Raw genomic sequence first — 16,955 nt, forward strand, 5'->3', positions numbered from 1 at the left:
CAAGTCCAGATGTCGCAGGGTTGTGCGGCCACCCCTCATTACAGGTGTTGGACATCGTAGATTTGGCAACTGGTAAAACAGGACAGGTGGCAAACTGTGGTGGAACTAACATCAGACTGTAATCCTTGGCAGAGTACAAGTGTGTCCGAATACACAGTGCACCAGACACTCCTAACGATGCACTTTCACTGCTGATGACCCATGCATGTGCCAATGTTGACACCACAACATTGACAACTACGACTGAAATAGTGTGCTGCTGTTTAGTAAACACTTTTTATTAATCTTGATGAATTCTCTAGAATTCAGTAGCCTGACTGCAATATTTTGCATGTTTGAACACCACTTGCATCTCTCAACTTTTTGTTTATTTTTCATAAGTAGCCTTAAAACCCATTTTCAGTGCCCTGTAAAAAATTATTTTATAAACACAGTAATAATTCCTCAGTTGATGTATCAGTTTTTACACCAATCAATAAAATAATTCTGTATTACACTCGGGACTTAGTTAGCCCTACTGCTGATATTCGGAGGGGCAGTCTTGAACTTACACAAGATACAGAAGCCAAATTCCCAAAAGATAGCACATGTTAAGGCAACAATGCTTTTTCAGATTTCGCAGCAGCTCAAGGTATTGCTACCCCATTTTAAATGCTGCAATGATACTATAATCATACATTACAGCTGCACCTAGCAAATATCAAAACCTGACTCAGAAGAGTCAAGGAAGAACATAAAACACTGGTGTAACACAAATAGGTTGGCTCCAAACTATTTTATGTTGATGTTGATGTCTCTGAATACTGAGTTGCACAACCAGGCGTTTTTATTTCCTACTCAAATGTATGGATACAGAATCTGTAGAAAATTCCTGACTTCCTCAAACAGTGTGTAAGATGTATAATCAAGTGCAGACTCCTTTTCTGACATACATTTGCGTGGGAATGCTGCAAAAATTTTAGACAAATAAATGTCTTTAAGAGTAAATGCAGCACCTGCATATATATGCATATATTTAGACCTCTGTATTTGAAATAAAGACTTCAAGTTCAATTGTGCATTGTAGAATTCTCTCATACCTTATTTCTCTGGAAGGAAAAGAAAATTTATTAATCAATACAGATTCTACAATTGTACCATAAAACAGTATCACTAACTAGTCAGTGTCATTAGCTGCAGGTGAGAGTCTGATGGTAAAAGGCCAACAAATGGTTTCTTTGCCATAGTCTCTGAAGTACGTAATAGGCACTTTCTTATTTTTTTAGTGTTATCATTTTCGCATTTACTCCTCATTATTCTGTAATTTGCTTGGCAACTGGCAGCACTGTCCTCCCACCCACCCCCTCAACCCTCCCCCTCCCACACACACATACACCCCAAAAATACATACCTGTCTGGTCAATACAAAGTAGGCATAGGCGGCCATAGCCGTTCCGTAGGTCACGAAGTAAGTGACAGGCTCCATGATGTCCCAGGAGTACTCCCACCAGGTGAGCCGTGCCAGGATGCCAAACTGCACCGACATAAGGCCAAGGCCAACCCACGTCAAGATGTTGGTTCGGCGGGAAGCTATCTGTTCCAGTTCCTGTCGCTTCTGTATGGAGCAGAGAACAGAACATTTTTCGTATTTACACAATACCCGTTTTTATTATAAACAGAGAATTTATTTATTGTAGGAATTTGTATTACTAACCCAAAAATATTTCTGAAATGAAAGTGGTGACAAACATTATTGTGTTTATAGATTATATTATCTGCCCAATATGGGGGCCTCCAAATAGAGGGTGCAGAAGAAATAACTCTTGAGTTTTAGGCTTATATGACACAACAGTGCAAAATGACAAATCCACACAATTATAGACCTATATCGTTGATGTCAATCTGTTGTAGAATTATAGGACATGTTTTATGCTCAAGAATTATGATGTTTGTGTAAAAATCAACATGGATTCCACAAACAGAGATCGTGCAAAACTCGGCTCGCTCTGTTCCTCCACGAGATCCACAGCGCAGTGGACAACGGGGCTCAGGCTGATGCTGTGTGCCTTGATTTCAGTAAGGCATTTGACACCGTCCCGCATTGCCTTTTCATAAAAAAAATACTAGCTTACAGAGTATCGGAGCAGACCTGCGATTGGATTCAAGACTTTCTTGCAGATAGACTCCGACACGTCGCTCTTAATGGAACTAAAACGACAGAGGTAAAGGTAATATCTGGAGTACCGCAAATATATAAATGATCTAGTAGAAAGCATTGGATGCTCTTTAAGGCTATTCGCAGATGATGCAGTTGTTAATACCAAAGTAGTAACGCCAGAAGATGGTAAAAATTTGCAGAATGACCTGCAGAAAATTGATGAATGGCGCAGACTCTGGCAGTTGACCCTGAACATAAAGATATGTAACATATTGAGCATACATAGGAAAAGAAATCCACTACTGTATAGCTACACTATTGATGATAAACAGATGGAGACAGCATCTGCCATAAAATATCTAGGCACAACTATCCAGAGCAACCTTAAGTGGAATGAACATACAAAACAGATAGTGGGAAAAGCAGATACAAGACTCAGATTCATTGGAAGAATCTTATGGAAATGCAACTCATTCACAAAAGAAGCGGCTTATAAGGCACCTGTTCGCCCGTTTCTTGATTATTGTTCATCTCTCTGGGATCCCTGTCAGGTATTACTGATGGAGGAGATCCAACAAATGGCGGCATGTTTCGTCACAGGATCATTTAGCTGGTGAGATAGCGTTACGGAGATGATAAACAAACTCCACTGGCAGATGTTACAAGACAGACATTGTGTATCACGGAGAGATTTACTATTGAAATTTTAGGACAGCACTTTTCAGGAGGAGTCAGACAACATATTACTTACCCCCACATACATCTCGCGTATTGACCACGAGGAGAAAATGTGAGAAACTAGAGCCAATACACAGTCTTACTGACCATCATTCTTCCCACGCAATATTCGAGAGTGGAACAGGTTTGGAGGGATCAGGTAGTGGTACCGAAAGTGCCCTCCACCACACATCATTAGGTGGTATGCGGAGTATGATGTAGATATAGACGAATGACATTCATAAATTTAATGCACAGTTTGAAAGAGTCGTGTTTGCTGTTTACAACACACACACACACACACACACACACACACACACACACACACACACACACACTCACTTTAGGTTTTGAAAATGATATCATCCAGACCGATAGGAAGTGCAAAATGGCTAAGATAGATGCCACCTACAGGAAAACTAAAGAGACCTTTGGAGAAAAGAGAACCACATGTATGAATATCAAGAGCTCAGAGGGAAAACCAGTCCTGAGCAAAGAATGGAAAGCAGAAAGGTGGAAGGAGTATATAGAGGGTCTATACAAAGGTGATGTACTTGAGGGCAATATTATAGAAATGGAAGAGGACGTAAATGAAGATGAGAAGGAATATATGTGTGATGAATTTGACAGAGCACTGAATGACCAAAGTTGAAACAAGGCCCCAGGAGTAGACAACATTTTGTTAGAACTACTGGTAGCCTTGGGAGAGCTAGCCATACCAAAACTCTACTATCTGGTGAGCAAGATGTACAAGACAGAGGAAATACCTGCAGACTTCAAGAATAATATAATAATTCCAATCCCAAAGAAAGCAGGCATTGACAGGTGTGGCAATTACTGAACTATCTTTTTAATAAGACACAATTGCAAAATACTAACATGAATTATATATAGACAAACAGAAGAACCGGTAGAAGCCAAACTCAGGGAGTATCAGTTTGAATTCTGTAGAAATGCAGAAACATGCGAGGCAATACTGACCCTATGACTTATCTTAGAAGAGTTGTTAAGGAAAGACTAACCTACATTTATAGCAATTGTAGACTTAGAGAAATTGTTTGAAAATGCTGACTGGCATATTCTCTTTCAAATTCTGAAGAGGCAAGGGTAAAATACGGGGAGCAAAAGGCTATTTACAATGTATACAGAAACCAGATGACAATTATAAGATTTGAGGGGCATGAAGGGAAGCAGTGGTTGAGAAGGGAGTGAGACATGGTCGTAGCCTATCCCCAATGTTATTCAATCTGTATAACGAGCAAGCAGTAAAGCAAACAAAAGAAAATTTTGGAGTAGAAATTAAAATCAAGGGAGAAAAAATAAACACATTGACGTTTGCCGATGATATTGTAACTCTGTCAGAGACAGCAAAGGACATGGAAGAGCAGTCAAACGGAATGGACAGTGTCAACATGTACACAAAAAAGCAGAACTAGAATAATGGAATGTTGTCAAATTAAATCAGGTGATGCCAAGGAAATTAGATTAGGAAATGAGATGCTTAAAGCAGCAGATGAGTTTTGTTATTTGGGCAGCAAAATAGCTGATGATGGTCAAAGTAGAGAGAATATAAAATGTAGACTGGCAATGGCAAGGAAAGCGTTTCTGAAGAAGAGGAATCCGAGTGTAGATTTAAGTCTCACGAACTCTTTTCTGAAAGTATTTGTGTGAAGTGTAGTCATGTGTGGAAGTGAAACATGGATGATACACAGTTTAGACAAGAAGAGAATAGAAGCTTTCAAAATGTGATGCTGCTACAGAAGAATGCTGAAGATTAGATGGGTAGATCACGTAACTAATGTGAAGGTGCTAAATAGAACTGGGGAGAAGAGGAATTTGTGGCACAACTTGACTTTAAGACGGGATCAGTTGACAGGACATATTCTGAGACAACAAGGGATCACCAATTTAGTACTGGAGGGAAACATGGAGGGTAAAAATCACAGAGGGAAACCAAGAGATGAATACACTAAGCAGGTTCAGAAGGATGTAGGTTGCAGTAGTTACTTGGGGATGAAGAGGCTTGCACAGGATAGAGTAGCATGGAGAGTTGCATCAAATTAGTCTTTGGATTGAAGACAACAACAACAACAACAACAACGACAACAACACATCGTTCAAATGAGGACCATGTTCAATACACATTTAAAGCCCCTCCCTGAAGTGCCACATGATCCTCCTAGTCATGGAACATCACTCTGTAAGAGGATCAGATACCCTGCCAACATTTCTCTGAGAAGGGACCATCAACAACCTGGCTATGTGTACAGTGGTGCCATCTTGTGGAACAACATAGCAGGACTCCCTAAGTAATTAAGTGTTGACTGCAGGAAGTTGTGTAGAAGTTGTACATAATGATCAGATGTTTCTTTCACACTTGTGGCCTTTTCTTTAAAAACGTATGGGTCTACAATTCTGAAATCGGTGAGAACACACCAAACAGTACCACATTCGCTGTTGAGAGGGTAGTGAAGGATCTGTCAAGAATTGCCTGTGGACCAATACCAAATATGTATTTGTTTATTGACATAGCCTGACAGATGAAAGTGTAGTCCGAGAGTTACATAGCAAATGCATGCCTACAGACTGAATGTTGAGGAGATCACAGTGGCTTTATATTAACATTTTAACACCTTCTTATCAAATAATTGAACCATAACAGAATGATTTTCCTACCTGGACCCTTCACCTGTTGACCTATCCTAAAGCGTCTACACGATGAACTCTGTGCTGGAGAACAGAGTGGGCATTATTTGAGTAAGTATCAATCACAAAACCTCAATGATGTGCACTACATGCCTGACTAGTCCTGACAAGCCACTGCATTTGTTCACCCAGGCACCCTTCCTTGTTGCTCGCAGCTGTGGTGTAACAATGCATGTGATGTGAATGGCAAACATTATTCTTTCAAACTGTACATTACATTTGTGACTGTCATTCTGCATTGTTGTGTTTCTTAGGTTTAAAATTTGGGAGGTGTTTCTGAAGCACCATGTAAATCACGACATTACCACCACAGCAAAAAATGGGTACAGTGAATGAGGTGCACTCTCATTTAAAGGGTATGTTAACAGGATAAAATGTATAGAGTTCACTACTACCATTAAAACAAGAAGACACTGCATTTTGTGGCAACCATCTCAGAAAATTTCAATATAACCTTGTCACAGAAAACTGCTTCCATCTAGAGCAAGTGCTCAGGCCCGGATTCAGGCTCAAGTGACACAAGCTGCTGCTTGGGGTGCAAACTGAGAAGGGCACCGGAAGCATCACCACTGAAAGAGTTCTATAAAGGGCATGTCACAATTACTAGTGGCCACTCAGTGCACACAAGCTGGGAAGGGCAGGGGCATCCAAGTCGAAGATCTGATGATTGGTTTGTGGGGCGGTTATCAGTGCCCGTACAAATTCCCAACCTTTGCTCAGTCCAAACTCGCCACTTTTAGGAATGACGATGAAATGATGAGGACAACCCAGTCATCTCAAGGCAGGTGAAAATCCTTGACCCCGCTGGGAATCGAACCCGGGGCCCCGTGCTCAGGAAGTGAGAACACGACCGCAAGACCACGAGCTGCGGACTGTATGGATGCAGTGTGTATCACAGTTAATAGCATAAACTGACACTGCAAAGGTGTACAAGGGATACGAGGGAAAGGGGAGGAAGGTTTCTTTTGGGTCGGGGTGGGGGAGGGGGGGGGGCGGAGTGGGGTGTAGGGGGTTAGGGCGCAAAACATCTAAGGTCATAAGTGCCCAGTATAGAACCATAGAATGCTGGGACCGTGAGGGTAAAAACCGCTGTGAGGTCCAATACAGAAAGGAAAAAAAAAAAACAAATCTAAACCATCAAGATGTTACGGAAGAGTATCTAAAAGACGTCGACAGGACACCAGCATCACCAGGTAGAAATCAAATCTCTTTTGTCATATTACTGCTTTTTAAAAAACTTAAATGCAAGCCACATCTGCTAAAATGTCCGGCAAAGCGGGCGGCAGCCTGACCCTGAGGCTTAAGTGGCTAAAACGGGGCGGAGGATCAGGAAATGTCTGACTGTTAATGGCTGGCCACAGAAAGAACAGCTGGGTGCAGGGGTCGCCACTCAACAAGTGGCGGCGACTAAAGCAGCAGTGCCCTATTCACAATCGAGCTAACATTACTTCCTCACGGTGAGACGGCCGGGAGGAAGTCAACCAGGCTATCGGGAGAGGTTTGACTTCTCTGATGTTGAACCCATGAAGGGAGCACCAATGGTCATGCCAAAGTGGCATGATACGCCGATAGAGAAAAGTACAAATATCTTGTGAGGGAACAGAGTAAGAGGCAGGCTGACCGAGAGGGACTGCGGCCTTGGCTGCAGCATCAGCAGCGTCATTCCCAGGCACACCAACATGGCCAGGAACCCACGTGAACATCACTTGGACTCCCCCATCTGGAAACAAACAGAGGCAGTCCTGGATCCGTCGAATGATGGGGTGGACTGGATCGGGATCATCCAGACTCTGAAGGGCACTGAGGGAGTCAGAGCAGATCACACAGTGAGTGAGCTGGTGCCTTCGGACGTAGTGAACAGCCTGACAGAGGGCAAAAAGCTCTGCTGTAAAAATTGTGCACTGGTCGAGAAACCGGTATTGAATCTTATCAGCCCCGACGACAAAAGCACAGCCAACACTGTGGGTGGACTTGGAACCATCAGTGTACAAAAATATGCTATCGGCAAGTTGTGAGCGAAGTTCAAGAAAGTTGCACCGATAGGTCAGTTCGGGAGTCGAATCCTTCGGGAATGAGCTGAGGTCAAAACAAACACAAACCTATGTCTGAAGCCAAGGTAGTTAAGGGCTCCCCCCCCCCCCCCCATTTGGAAAGTGGCAGGAAGTGGAACTGCAGCTGCTGAAACAGGTGACGAAAGCAGATGGCGGGAGGCCGCAGAGAAGAAACGTACATCTCGTACTGGCAGTCAAGAATATCATCAAAAAAAGGGTCAAGGGTTGGATGGCCTGGCATGGAAGAAAGCTGACATGCAAACCTACTGAGTAGGATGTTGCACTGGTATGACATATGACAGTGATAGTTCACCGGCTTCTGCGTAGAGACTTTCAACAGGGCTAGTACGGAAGGCACCAGTGGCGAGATGGATCCCCAAATGGTGGATTGTATTTAGATAGTTTAAGATAGAAGCCCATGCAGAGGAGCAGACAACGCATCCATAATACAACTTGGAGCGGACAAGAGATCAATAGAGGCGGAGGAGCACAGTCCGGTCAGCTCGCCAAGAGGTACCACTCAATACACGAGGGACATTCAGGGACCGGGTGCAGGGTGCAGCGTGCAGCCAGGTAGGACACGTGGGTAGACCAACTGAGTTTCCCATAGAACGCAAGCCCTAAGAACTTCGTTGCATCCACGAATGGGAGAGCATTTTGGCCCAGTCACAAGGACGGTGGAGGAAATGCCTTGTACTGCCAGAAGTTGACGCAAACTGATTTTGTAGCACAAAAGCGGAAACCATTTGTGACACTGCACAAACAGAGACGGTCCATACAACACTGAAGACAGCTTTGCAGGAGCTGCAATAAATAGCAAATTCGTCAACGAAAAGAGAGCTGGAAATGCCAGCTGGAAGGCAGTCCATAATTGGGTTGATGGCTATGGCAAAGAGGACAACACTCAGTACGGAGCCCTGAGGCACCCTGTCCTCCTGTGGAAAGGTGTGGGATAAGGAGGAACCCACACGTACCCGGAAAACTGGATGAAAGTGGGAAGATGACTGCGAAAGCTCCATGTGTGCATAGTATGTAGAATGCCTGTCCGCCAACAGGTATCATAGGCTTTCTCCAAATCAAATAAAGCGGCCACCGTTTGTCGCTTCTGCAGAAAATTATTCATGATGAACATCAACAGGGTGACGAGATGATCAGCTACTGAGCAGCGCTTTCGAAACCCACACTGAGCATCAGTGAGAAGATGGTGTGACTCCAGCCACCACACTGATCGACCATTGATGATGCGTTCCATCACCTTACAAACGCTGCTGGTAAGAGAAATTGGACGATAGCTGGAAGGAATATATTTATCTTTACCAGGCTTAGGTAGTGGAACAACAGTAGCTTCACATCAAAGTGTGGGAAATGTAGCGTCAGTCCAAATATGGTTGTAGGTATTGAGGAGAAAGTGTTTTCCCACAGGAGGAAGATTCTGCAGCATGAGGACGTGGATTGTATCAGGCCCAGGAGTAGAAGACCTGGATGAGGAGAGAGCATGCTCAAGCTCCCTCATAGAAAAAGGAGTATTGTAGCATTCTCGATTCAAAGAGAGAAAAGAGATTGCACGAGCCTCCTCCACTTGCTTTCGAAGAAGGAAGGCAGGATGGTAGTGGGTGGAGCTTGAAACCTCCACAAAGTACCGGCCCAAAGCATTGGAAATATCTACAGGGTCGACTATGATGTTTCCCGCCACAGTCAGACCAGGAACCGGGGAGTTGGCGGTAGTCCTGTAAAGCCAGCGCAGGCCACCCCAAATGAGAGAGGATGGAGTAAATCTGTTGAATGATATGATGAAGGAAATCCAGCATGCTTTCTTGCTTTCCTTAATAGTGTGATGGCACTGCGCATGTAGTTGCTTGTAGCGGATGCAGTTCGTTAACGTAGGATGATGGTGAAAGATACGAAGCGCATGTCATCGGGCACAAATCGCATTGCCGCACTCTACAGTCCACCAAGGGACTGGGACCTGACGAGGAGAAGTAGTAGTACGAGGGATAGAGGATGCAGCAGCCGAGGGAATAACGTCCACGAGGTGCTCAACCTGATCATCACAGCTGGGAAATGGCCATTTGTCAAAGACTGCCAAGGACGAATAGAGCCCCCAGTCACAGGTGGGAAATGGCCATTTGTCAAAGACTGCCAAGGACGAATAGAGCCCCCAGTCAGCAAGAGAGAATTTCCAATGAGTGGGCTGCTGTGGTGGGGTATGGCTGTACAGGCGAGTCACACAAGGGAAGTGGTCACTCGAGTAAGTATTGTAAAGAGCACACCACTCGAGATGTCGAGCGAGCTGGGCAGATCAGATTGAGAGGTCTAAGTGGGAATGATTGTGCATGGAATAAGAGAGAAACGTGGCTTTGCTGGTGTTAAGGCACACAAGATTAATACGATTAAGAAGATCTGCCAAAAGAGAACCTCTCGGGCAGGCGACAGGCGAGCCCCAAAGAGGATGTTGGGCATTGGTGTCACCAAGAAGCAGAAAGGGTGGAGGAAGCTGAGCAACAAGCTGCATCAGGTCTGCCCTAGTGACAGCAGAAGACAAAGGGATATAAATGGTGCAGAGGGAAAAGGTACATTCGGGAAGGCAAACATGGGCAGCAACTGCTTGCAGGTGGGTGTGCAAGGGGATAGGACAATGACAAACATCATCTCGTAGAAGCAGCAGACCCCACCATGAGCAGGAATCCCCGCCATAAGGGGAAGGTCCATCCGTAGCGAAGTAAAATGGGAAAGAGCAAAATGATATTGAGGACGTAACTTGGTTTCTAGGAGACAGACTACAAGCGGACATTGTGACCACAGGAGCAGCTGGAGGTCTGCCCTGTTGGACCGAAGGCCACGGATATTCCATTGTAAAAGAGCCATAAAATTTAGGAACACCAGAGAATGAATAAGAAACACTCACCTCGACGGCCGCTTAGGGTGAGCCGTCGAGGGAGGACAGCCACTGGAATCCACAGGTGGAGGATCTTCGTCCACAACTCAGCAGGATCAACGGAGCTTCCCTGTTGTCAGTCAGTTGAAAAGGACCGACGAGTCGATAAGGGCCGACGAGTAGGAGAGGGGGAAGACTGTTTGCCTTTGGATGACTGTTTTGGCTTTTGGCAATTGGCAGAAGAGCCAGATGACTGGAAACTCAAGGTACGCAAGAAATCTTCCCGGGAATAATCCTTTTTGAACTGACGGTCCGCTGGCTGCGTTGCAACCGTCTTCGCCAGTGAGGGCAAAGAACGGGTAGCAGAATCTACAGCCAGGAAATGGGAGATGGAGTGTCAGCTTGAAGGTGAGGCGACTTTGCCACCATCGAACTGAACTGTAAGTCACAAGTTTGCGTAGCCCTGTTTTTTGTGGGACGTGGAGAGGCTAAAATGGTGCTGTAGGTTCCAGACGAAGGGACATTCAGTTTACAGCTCGCCAACAGTTTCCGGGCAACAAGAAAAGGTACCTTCTCCTTCACCCTTATCTCCTGAACTGCTGGGTCATCTTGATCAATGGGACAAGAATGAAAAGAAGCAGCATGTTCTCCATGACAATTAACGCAGTGGGGGGGGGGGGGGGGGGAAGGAGGTGGACAGGTGCCCTCGTGTGCATCCCTGCTACAAGTGATACATTTGGCTGCGTTTTTACATGATGTGCTGGTATGATTGAACTGATGACATTTATAACACCTCAACGGATTGGGAATGCAAGGGCGCACAGAGATGACTTCATAGCCTGCCTTTATCTTAGTAGGAAGCAATAACCGATTGAAAGTCAGGAACAATGTGCGAGTGGGCACCAAATTGGCAGCTTCCTTCTTCATAACTCGATGAACAGCAGTAACGCCCTGATCCAACAGATAATCAGCGATTTCATCCTCTGTCAAACCATCCAATAGCCAGGTGTAGATAACACCACAGGACGAGTTAAGTGTCCTGTGAGCCTCCACCTTTATAGGATAGTCATGGAGGATTTGGGCCTCGAGTAGTTTCTGGGGCCGGAGAGCACTATCATTTTCCAAAATCTGAGTACCATTATGGAGACGATAACATGACTTCACAGGGCCGGCAATGCCATCCATGCCTTTCTGTATGACAAAGGGGTTAACAGTAGCAAAAGTCTGGTTTTCATCTAAATGTGAGACTACTAGATATCAAAGCGCAACAGGAAGAGACATTGAGGCAGGAGCCTCATTCCACTTTCTTTTATGTGAAACACTTGGAAAAAGAGAAGGAAAGTCAGTCATTGGGAAAAAGTCCCTCACGATTGCCAGCGTCTCCGATAGCGCGCCCCTTCCAGCCAGGGGCCCTCCAAAGGGGAGCCCCCCCGCCTTAGGTGATTGTCCTCACTTTAGGTCACACCTCCCGAACAACAGATGGAGGGACCAATCGACAGAGGAGGAAGGTAACAGCTCAGGCAGTCACCCCTCCCTGGGCCTGGCCTGCACCAGGGGGTATGTGCGGGCCCTACTTGCCAACCCGGGGCATCAAACGCATGGGTGGCCATCAGGCACACATGGGGAGGAGAAGAAAAGATAAGAAGGAAAGGAAGAAAGAAAGAATGGCCTCAAACGCTGCAGCAGAGGAAAAAGAGATCAGAACAAGGAAAGAACAGAACAAGCAAAGAAAGGAACAAAGAAAGAGTGGAACAGGGAGAAAACTGAACAGGGAAAGAGCTAAACAGGGAAAGAGCTAAACAGGGAAAGAGCTAAACAGGGAAAGAGCTAAACAGGGAAAGAGCTAAACAGGGAAAGAGCTAAACAGGGAAAGAGCAAAACGAGGAAAAAGTAGTACAGGGAAAGGGCAGTACAGGGAAAGGGCAGTACAGGGAAAGGGCAGTACAGGGAAAGGGCAGTACAGGGAAAGGGCAGTACAGGGAAAGGGCAGTACAGGGAAAGGGCAGTACAGGGAAAGGGCAGTATAGGGAAAGGGCAGTACAGGGAAAGGGCAGTACAGGGAAAGGGCAGTACAGGGAAAGGGCAGTACAGGGAAAGGGCAGTACAGGGAAAGGGCAGTACAGGGAAAGGGCAGTACAGGGAAAGGGCAGTGCAGGAAAAGGGCAGTGCAGGAAAAGGGCAGTGCAGGAAAAGGGCAGTGCAGGGAAAGGGCAGTGCAGGGAAAGAACAGTACAAGAGAGAATATTCCTAGAAGCAAACCAATGCAAATGAGCTTCAAGAGCCCATGGAGGCACGAGAAATCTCCCCAAGAGAGGGGAAAAGGACAGGAGAAGAGGAGACAAGCAGCACACAAAGAGAAGCACTGCTGTGAGGGCTGGGGCCCCATGGTTGCCAAGCACGTCCTCACCAAAGAGTGGTGAGCCCCCTGGGAGAAGGGAGGAAGGGAGTGCGTGGTGGCAGATGATAAGTCACTTGTTTGGAAAAAGTTCTCAAACCAACCCTGCAACTCTTCTGGTAAACAATATTCAAATGGCACATGCCATTGTCAATAGCTTCTGTAAATGAGTAACAGTGCAGTACACACAAGAGCAGGAAGATCATCCTGGATGAGCCGGCCGAAGTGGCCGTGCGGTTAAAGGCACTGCAGTCTGGAACTGCAAGACCGCTACGGTCACAGGTTCGAATCCTGCCTCGGGCATGGATGTTTGTGATGTCCTTAGGTTAGTTAGGTTTAACTAGTTCTAAGTTCTAGGGGACTAATGACCTCAGCAGTTGAGTCCCATAGTGCTCAGAGCCATTTGAACCATCATCCTGGATGATATCCTCATCATCGGGTTGGAAAAACTGCCAGTCCATGTGGTTGCACATCAAAGCACTGCTAACAGCTGCTCTAAGCAAAGAGGGAGGTTTCCAAGACTGACAGGTTGCAGTAGACATTTATGCGTGTTACCAGTGCTGTTGAAAAAACCTATTAATTCAAACTGACCATATCAGACTTCACAGAGGCACAATTAAGTAATAAGCTATATTTACAATGAATGCCTGACACTGTTACAGGCTGCATAGATTTCCCCTCCACACTTCTGAGACACAGCTCATAACACCTAAATTTAATCTAAAACATCTACAAACTTACATTATTGAACTACAGTGTTCACTGGAATAGCAAAATGTGTGCAATACATTACCTGTATCTAAACCTATTGCTAATTAAGTCTGTCTTATAATATGGCATACTGTTGTGTGTGTACCTATATCTAATTGTTTATTGCAATTAATTAAGTGATTAAAATCTTCATCAGTCCTTCATGTTTGCCAGCTAAATAAATATGTAAACAATAATGATCATGGCATATTCTGGTAGCTAATGCAATGAGCTATCCAATCACACCACGCACAGGTTCTTTTATCTTTTCATTGCACTGCAGTTATTAATTCTCATACAATTATCACATTTACATAGCACTGCCCTTACCAGTGTATTACATTTACAGGTTTTCAAACTATGCATTGTGGCTTCAAGAGCCATCATAGCATCGGTTTAAGGTCGTCTCAGTGGTTTCATGAAAATAATAATTTGTTTTATTTGTGTTCTGAGTAAAAGAACAATATGTGAGCTAGTAGTGATTTTTAGCATGCCGACAACTAAGTGTCATTACTGTGGCAGTGTGGTAGACGGCAGTCTAGTATTGTGGAAGGAGAAGTTGAATGATAAAGGTATGCATCACATTGTCCCCAGTCTTCACTCGGTTTTAAAAGACAATGACTTTAAGTTGACTGAAGAACTGAAGTCTGTGTTTGTGGATCAGTAATCAGTGATTATTTCTGATGTGCTTTCGAGAAAAAGTTTATCGACACATGTGGATCAAAGGTCTTTTCAGTAGAGGACTTCCCTCATACTTATCACCAAAGAACAAAAGCAATTTATTATATTTCTTCATACTCCACATTTAAATTGAAGTTCATTTCCTCATCACTGCTTAAGTTTTGAAGCTTAGTGAAGCAGGATATCCCCAAGTAGGTAACAATGCCCTATGAATGTTGATATTTCTTGCACCACCCTACTTGCACGAGGCAGAATTTTCAGCATTGGCAGTCATGAACATGAAACATAGGTCGCAAATGAATGTTGGAGATGACAGTGGTAATTTCCAATCAAATGCTGAGATTTGAAGAACTGATGATGAAGAAGTAAGCTCATCCTTTCCGTTCATTTTATTGCAAAAATAATGTGTAAAAATACAAAGTTGATTATAATGTATTGTATCAACAGTTGGCCCGCCTGGTTGGCCATGTGGTCTAACGCACCACTTTCCTGGCGGGAAGGAGCGCCTGGTCCCCGGCACGAATCCGCCCAGCGGATTTGTGTCAAGGTCCAGTGAACCGGCCAGTCTGTGGACAGTTTTTAGGCGGTTTTCCATCTGCCTCGGCGAATGCAGGCTGGTTCCCCTTATTCTGCCTCAGTTACACTACGTTGGCGATTGCTACGCAAACAAGTTCTCCACGTACGCATACACCACCATTACTCTATCACGCAAACATAGGGGTTACACTTGTCTGGTGTGAGATGTTCCCTGGGGGTGTCCACCGGGAGCCAAACCGCACAATAACCCTGGGTTCGGTGTGGGGCGGCGGAGGGGTGAATTGGACTGCTGTAGTCATCGTGGGGTTGTGGACCACTGCGGCTGTGGCGGGGACAGAGCCTCTCCGTCGTTTCTAGGTCCCCGGTTAACATACAATACAATACATACAATCAACAGTTAAGAATGATGTAACTACTCTTTTTTTATTTTTTGGAAACTTTAGTTTATTTACCACATACTTTAATATTAAATGTGAAAGGAGCCATGGGTGTTTATGTTCATTTTAAGGTAACCATAGATCCAAAAAGTTTGAGCTCTAAAGCGTAATATATACAGTGAAGGCCATATTATTCATAATTCTGTGATAACATTGTCTCTAGAAAGGTTCGTCTGGATTTTGTGTAGAACTACAGCTTGTATGTGTATCCTTCCTGTAATACATGAACATGGTGATATTTCACCATCTGTGGCTGCTCAATTGAGTCAGCCATTAAAGACTCGCACTACGGCTGGGACTTCCTGTCAGCCCACTTGTCTTCTACACTGTCCCTCTCCTCTCTCACTGGACGTGCGCGACGTTCACACTCTGAAGTGCACCCAGGGGTTAAAATTTATGGAGATACCCTAATGTCCTAATTAGCAGCCAGTGATACCTGTACTGTGCACCACTGGAAATGGTTATGCACATTTCCTATGGATGTGCAAACACAAGCAAGAAGTCAGCTGTTACAGGCAACTGAGACTGCAGTCGTGTGTGTGTGTGTGTGTGTGTGTGTGTGTGTGTGTGTGTGTGTGTGTGTGTGTGTGTGTGTGTGTGTGCGCGCGCGCGCACGCGCGTTCTGGCTTATGGGTGTCTATTGCTGAGAAAGGCTGCTGGCCGAAAGCTTTAAGTGTGAAAATCTTTTTGTTCTGCCTATCTGCGACTCAGCGTCTCTGCTATATGGTGAGCAGCAACTTTCCTTCTCATAATACTGATTCTTCTTGAATGTTACTTAAATACTGTGTTCAGGTTGTTAATGCTTCTGCGGAATAAAGTTGTGTTTAGTTTAAAGGTCATACGTACTTACACCAAACTACAGCATGTCTGGTAAGTGTGGTTGTGTTATCTGCACTACTTGCTACTCTGGTTGGTCCTCTGTTTATGCTGACTGTGTTATGGAGGACATTTCACATCAGTTGGTTGAACAGCAAGAATCATTCACCATGGCATTGCAACACCAATCACAGGTGTTGGACAATCAAACTCAGTTACTTCAATCACTGGCTTCTGTTTTGTCTAGTCGGCACACTCCTCAGGCCACGTTGCCTGTCGCTTTGCCCTCTGGCCCCCATTGTTTATCCACCTCCCTTTTCTACAAATGATGAGTCCACTGAGGAATGAGATGCATAAAAAAAGTCTGTGACAACACTTTCAAGCTTTTGGGATTACTGATGCTATTTTATGCCATGACTTGTTCCTTTCATGGATATTGCCAAGAATATCCATCTTCTTTCATGTTTGACCAAATGTCTGAACTTCTGTCAAAATACTGTTGCAAGCCCACTCATATCATTGCATCCCGGGTTGAGTTTTACCACTGTAGGAAGCATCCACATCAATCCTATCGAGCATAAGTGGCTGAACTCCAGGGGTTAAGTTGTCATCATCTTCTTGTCTGATGTCCATAATGAGCAGTATGCTGATCAGACAGTGACAGATGCTATCATTCGTTTAGCTCCCCCTGAAGTGCGAGAGCATGTCCTCCAGTGTGAAAATCCATCCCTCTCAAGAGGTTTCAGCTATTGCGAAGTTGTTCAAGGTGTCATGAGCTGCAGGTAACCAAATTCAATCATGGTGTGAAGTATCAGCAATCCAACACTCTTTCATTAACCCCGAGGGCCCACAG

The 16,955-nt window shown here is 44.8% G+C and overlaps 1 protein-coding gene across 1 annotated transcript in view; it reads right to left on the reverse strand.

Moving 5' to 3' along the window:
* The window catches only part of LOC126204002 (calcium uniporter protein, mitochondrial), an 88,655-nt gene that overhangs the window by 7,977 nt on the left and 63,723 nt on the right, over nucleotides 1-16,955 (reverse strand). The window contains exon 4 of the mRNA XM_049938433.1: nucleotides 1,391-1,594. Coding sequence (XP_049794390.1) covers nucleotides 1,391-1,594 — 204 coding nt within the window. The remainder of the gene's footprint in view (nucleotides 1-1,390; nucleotides 1,595-16,955) is intronic.

Source organism: Schistocerca nitens, chromosome 9, assembly GCF_023898315.1.
Source record: "Schistocerca nitens isolate TAMUIC-IGC-003100 chromosome 9, iqSchNite1.1, whole genome shotgun sequence".
Classification (NCBI taxonomy): Eukaryota; Metazoa; Arthropoda; class Insecta; order Orthoptera; family Acrididae; genus Schistocerca; species Schistocerca nitens.